The 6,000-nt window shown below is 36.6% G+C and overlaps 1 protein-coding gene across 22 annotated transcripts in view; it reads right to left on the bottom strand.

Moving 5' to 3' along the window:
* ablim1a (actin binding LIM protein 1a) overlaps window positions 1–6,000 on the bottom strand; it is a 59,060-nt gene that overhangs the window by 29,510 nt on the left and 23,550 nt on the right. For all 22 annotated transcript variants that reach the window (XR_001777349.1, XM_008430312.2, XM_008430305.2 and 19 more), the window contains exon 2: window positions 1,817–1,954. Coding sequence is in view for 21 of the 22 variants with exons in the window: in XM_008430312.2 (XP_008428534.1) it covers window positions 1,817–1,954 (138 nt within the window). In the remaining variant the exon portion in view is untranslated. The remainder of the gene's footprint in view (window positions 1–1,816; window positions 1,955–6,000) is intronic.

The following is a 6,000-nucleotide window of genomic DNA, read 5'->3' as shown; positions in this document are numbered from 1 at the left end:
CGGTCAGAAATTATCACAGTAGCTGCAACAAAAGTGTAGTGTCGATATCTATTAAAAGACTGTCGAGTTGAAAGTCTAAATATCTGCAAGACACTCGTTCATTAATAAGTCCGCCGCGTTTTTTCAGCGCGGTTCATCTCTTTTCTTTTCATTTTTTTCTCTCTCTCTCACGTTTTTCTGTCTCTTCCCCTACTTTCCTATCCCTTCCTAATCCTCAGCCAATCACGGACGAGCAAAGTTGCTTTGCTCTATACAACTTCCTCTTTCAAACATGAGCCCTTCAAAATAAAATATGTTGAAGATTACTTTTCTATAAAACAGTTTTAACTACATTTTTCCAAATTMTTTTAACTTAACCATATTACTTCAAGTACCWGTAAGTACAGCTTTTTGTTAACAYTTATTTATAACAATTTTAACATATTTAAGCAAACATGTTTAATACATTCTAAATTATTATACCTTCCATGAACTTAACTCAAAACAAAATACCTTTAATTTAGACTGGGTTACACAAGTAAAATAAATTTCACCACAACTTACGCATTTAGCTATAACTTTATTGGGGTTTGGTCTTGGTGGCTGGTAAAATGCTTTTTGGTTTTTAATAAACTTTTAACAAGTAGTTTTCTATTGGCCAGAAAATTTGTGAACGCTCATCAAAAGCTTCCATCATGACCCATGCACTTCATTTATAGGCCTGTAATTTTAAAGCCTTTGTGGACTGTTTAATGTTAAATATCATTCTTATGTAAACGGCCAACACTAAGTCCTGAGGATGAATAGACAGGGTGACGAAAGGAATCATCTTTAATTGCATTAGAGCCCAGAGATGATGAGATTACTGACATGACTGAGTCCAAAAGAAAACCAGCGCCAGAGACGTGGTGCCTTCAGACTTTGAGGTCCAGGTGTTTCAACTTTTCATAAGTCTCATACCACTACAGAAATAGTAAACTCAATAAGACGGATTCATAAAATTCAACTGAAAAAGATTTAGGAGGAGCTTGAATTTGTGTGTCAAATGTAGTAAGAGAAGGAAACCAACAATGTCATGTTTGGTTTATTTCTAAAATGACGAGGCTTCAGCTTCATCCTATAGATTTGTCGGGCAACAGAGGATAAAGTTAAAACTAAGACTAAGGTGGTGCCTATTAAAGCTGTTCTCGTGTCCCCTTTGAGAATCATTAACCCCGACCAAAAGACAGAATTAGCAGTAATCTCAGCGTTGGACAGTGTTATTCTGAGCCCATGGTGAGCTAAGCTAACTCTATAACAGTGTTAAAGTCACTGATTAACAACAACAGTTCAACAGAGTGAGTTCAGGTCAAAATAGGGCTGCCTGATTAGCAAAAGTGAGCCTGCATTATGCATGTGCCAGAATGTCAAAGGCATGCAGTAACAGGGCTGAACCCATGTGGATTACAATGATTACATATTGAAGTCTGAATGGCATCTTAGTTAGTGAAGAGACCTCATTTAACCTTATTATAGAATTAACTTCGTAGTCCAAAAATATATGACTGCTACATGAATAGTCAGTATCTACTATTGGCACTTAAGCTACAAATTTTCACACAATTCCACAGTTTTATTTATATATACATAAAAAGTCAAAGCTGTTTCATTTCTTGAATTGTAGAGAGACCACATGTTCATCCATCATCAGGAATATTAGGTTTCTCAAAGCTGAGTTAAGGCTGAGACAATCTTACAAGCAACATCAAATGAACACATAAAAAATAATATTAGTTACTCAGATCAGTACATTAGAGATATTCATTTCCTGTTACAAAATGTTTTTTTTTTCCTTTACCTTTACAGGTGAAACACTTCAGGTGAAAGTGTTTGTTCTGCACCCGGAGGACCTCGCCCTTACATGGCTCCCCGCACTTGTAGCACTGGATCAGGGGCTTCTCGCTGGAGTGGTGGTGTGTGTCCTGAGTATGAGACACTGCAGGAGATGGGAAAAATAAGCGTTACTACTGGCTCTGTTAATGTGACCTTGTTCATCTGAGAAGGAACTGAATCCAACTTCTCAGAGCCTGTCAGAGTAAAAAAAAAAAAAAAATGAGTGGGACAGAGCAACTCTGGGTTCTTGGCCAGACAGACTCTCTAGAGACAATCCAAATATAGAGTGTCTTGATCAGCGGAGGACGAGTCAAATTGCAAAGGAGAGCAAGGCTTTGGAAATGATGCTGTAAAAAGGTATTGATAAAGCCGTTTCCACTATTTAAATTAAAGTACTTTCACCCTCAAAGGAAAGCATCAATTATATTTATGACCCATTACCGTTCATGATTAGCTTCCCATGTTTTTAAAGAGCAAGCATCTCATATAATTAAGAATAAAAAGGGGATGAGTGCTGAGAGCAGAAACAGAGCTCAGCACAAAAAGTTTAAACAAGAGCGAATGCTGTAATTAAATGTAATTCTCAGTAAAACCTGCAACTTGTGACAGAAATATAGGCAGCATCAAGATACTGGTTAACTAAACGGAAGATGACTGGGATTTGCTAACTGTTTTGGTGCTATTATATTCTTGCAAAGCAATGATTCATCTCTGTTTTATGTGTTCAAACTCATATGGAGCAAGTTCCACCCATCCATCTACTTCTTCTTTATCTGGGATCTGATTCCTGATCTGGAAATGTTTGGAAAATCTTTTAGAAATCTCAGAGGGAAGGTTAGGAGCTGCATTCTCTCAGTGAATAAAACTAAATACTTTTGCTATGCTAACTAACTGCACTAGCTGAAAATACAGGATCTTCAGACAGTTTTTATCAAATCCATAATCATGTTGTCTTTGTATTAAAATGTCATAGAAACCCTGTTTCTCAGCAACTCCTCTGAAACTCATGCAGCATGACATCACATCTGCTCCTTACATAAATAATGAATGACCGCTCATGGCAGGAAAGCTAGAAAAAGAAAACTGTTCTTGCATCTTCTTGTGTTTTTAAAGGAGAAAATCCAGATTTAAGATTCTTTCCTTGGCATTTGTGCAATTAGAAAATAAGGCAAGGGTAAAAAGGAAATGAGAATAATCAAGAAAATAACTAACATAAGAAAATAAAACACTGGTTTGCATTATACTTTGTTGTATTTATTAATAAAACTAATTTAGCAATCTGCAAGAAAATGGGATTACATCTGTATTAGCAAGTCAAAGGTTTACAAAATCAACTAATATGAAGCTTGTTTGATGCATCTCTGCTTTCATAATATGGAATTAAATAAGACGATCCAGTACTGACATCATCCTAGTCTTTTTACACAGACTTGCTATTCCCAGATTGACTCATAGACAGCACCAGTAGCCTATTTTCAGTGGTATGTTAGCCCGTGGTTCCACCTCATAAAAAGTTTGGTGGTCCCTGACACAGACAGGCACTAATCCCCCTCTATAGTATGCGACTCCTGCTGCAGTGCCGCACTGCACAAAGCATATCAGTGGCCTGAAACCAGCAGATTATTTCATTTTCAATGAAATAATAAGGGCAGCTTCTTTCACTCATTCCCTCATTTCCTATCTCTACTGTATATTTCAAAGCTAACAACACACCAACAGAGGCTTGCACCATGAAAACACACATCAAAGGATCTTTGCTCTTTCCGCTCTGCAATGAATCATTAGTCTGAAAAGCTAAAATAAGACTCCAGTAAAAGGACAGGAATAGCATCATGAACAATCGATGGTCTAACCAAAGGGAGACATTACCCTGGATCATTGATTGCCAGGCCTCGCCACAGCCTGCATCCCACCTTTACAGCTGCAGTGGCTTCCTGGCTTGATTGCAGTGAAATAACTTACTGCTAAAAAGTTTCAGGTTAATTCTTGCAAGCAAAATTACAGTTGCGAGAGTAATCTATTCACAATTAGGAATGAGAGCAGTTGTGAGCTAATGAAAAACGGAGAAAGAAGAAGACAAATCCTCAGGAGGGAGACGAGAAGGAAGGCGGGTTACAGTGGGGAGGACCTGTCTCCCTGGTGTCTCTGATGTGATTACACTCAGCAGGACAATGAGTCATCTCTGGGTGAACCAAACTGCTGTGACACTGAATCGAGTGTCTGCAGCTCTGTGTCACATCGCACCTCCGTGAACGAAGCACAGACCATCTGGGTGACTGCACTGTGGAAAAATATCTAATCTAACCATTTATAGACCCAATCTACAGGTCACTTTCTTTACAATCAAACTTGAGCTTTTTTTTCTTGTTTGTTTAAAGGGGACCTAGTATGCAAAATAAATATTTTGCATGTTTTTATTTTCAGATGGGTTTCAAATGCTTCTGAAAATACCCCTAAGCACCTAAAAAAACGATCCAGGCGTTTATTTGACAATAAGTTAATATTTTCTTGTCTAGAAAACAAGATGTTAAGTCACAATCGACAGTCACTGTTACCTAGCGACCAAAGCGGAGCTCCAGCTCATTTTGCTGCTGTACAATGGCTGTTGGAAAAGACAAGAGTTTTGCTTTTGTCTTACTACCCAGAAAAAACACAAAATCTTACCAGGTAATTTTGTCTAGTTTCTATTGCAAATATCTTAGTAAACTTGAAATAAGGCAAAACTATCTTACAAGTAACTTTTCAGGTAGATATTAGGGCTTGTTTTAAGTCAATAATTCGTTAATATTGATGAAAAACTACTTGTTCCATTGGCAGATGATTTCACTTAGAACAAAATATTTTTCCCATGTTATAAGTAAAATAATCTCCCAATATAACTAGTACGTTTTCATCAATATTAAAAAATCATTTACTTAAAGCAAGTTCCTATATCTTCCAGAAAAGTCACTTATAAATTTATTTTGTCTTATTTCCAATGTAATAAGATATTTGCACAGGAATCTAGATAAAAAAAATATTTTGTACGAGTTTGTGTTTTTGCAGTGTACATTATTGTTGGTTGTGTAAGAGGATTCACTTCTGCTTTTCAAGGATGTATACTTGTATAATTACGCCTGTGTTTGCAGTTATTTTCATGTGTGAGTATAAATGTTGAGTCTGGGAGGGTGCGTATGGCCAGAAGCAGTTTATTTGGATTTGAAGTGACAGGTGGCCCTAAAACAGCTCATTCTGAAAGGAGTTCAAAACAGGCAGAACTGACCAGACTAAAATATCATTATATAAGAATAATTTGATGTAAAAAAATATAATAAACATGTTTTGTGTCGTCCACAAACCTATCCTAACCTGCTCAAGGCAGCATGATAGGTCACATTTAAACTATATTTTTACCTCCTACTGGCACAAGAACAAAAAAAGTTTCAATTCCATCAATTTCTTGATTATACACAATCAAGAAATTGAACTCCTTCATAAATCTCCATGAATTCTTAAAAATGATTAATTCACAGTTTTGATCGGCCGCTTAGTGTTATAAATGTCAAACAGTTATGATTCAAACAGAATATTTAATCCTTCCAGGAAATGCTGAATGACGTGAAAGCACAGCATGAAAAGCCGTAATTGGTATAATTGGATCAGCAAGTAACATCTTCTTCCTCTTTGAGTTTTCTTATTATTAAGCCTCAAACATGCTTGCCCAGTGCCTGTCCACTGTAGAAACTGGAGATTGAAGCAATGTCAAAATGTTCATTTACCTTTTAAAACAGTAAAAATAAAGTGCTAAATCTCTCAATAGTTGTCCGGGTCATTTCACCCCTTCACCGTTTAATCTATCTGGAGTTTTATGCAGACAAAAAAGAGCATTGTGCCTCAAGACATTTTGTATTAAACACAAATCAATCAATTTACTCCTCTGACCAATAATATCCTGAACCTTTAACCAATTTGTCCATTTCATGTCCATACTCAAACCATTTAATGAAAGCCTCCTGCTAATCTTTTGTTTGTTTTGGTTTTGCTAGATAAACTTATTCCTTTACAAATGAAAGTGGTGCATGGCTGGAAATAAACATCTAGTCAAGCTGGCTCCTGTCATACCTGTAAAGTTTGGGTATCTAAGGACCCAAACTGCAAATGTTGCTAGAT

The sequence above is a fragment of the Poecilia reticulata genome, linkage group LG15 (genome assembly GCF_000633615.1).
Source record: "Poecilia reticulata strain Guanapo linkage group LG15, Guppy_female_1.0+MT, whole genome shotgun sequence".
Taxonomy (NCBI): domain Eukaryota; kingdom Metazoa; phylum Chordata; class Actinopteri; order Cyprinodontiformes; family Poeciliidae; genus Poecilia; species Poecilia reticulata.
This window is presented reverse-complemented; position numbering and strand designations above follow the sequence as displayed.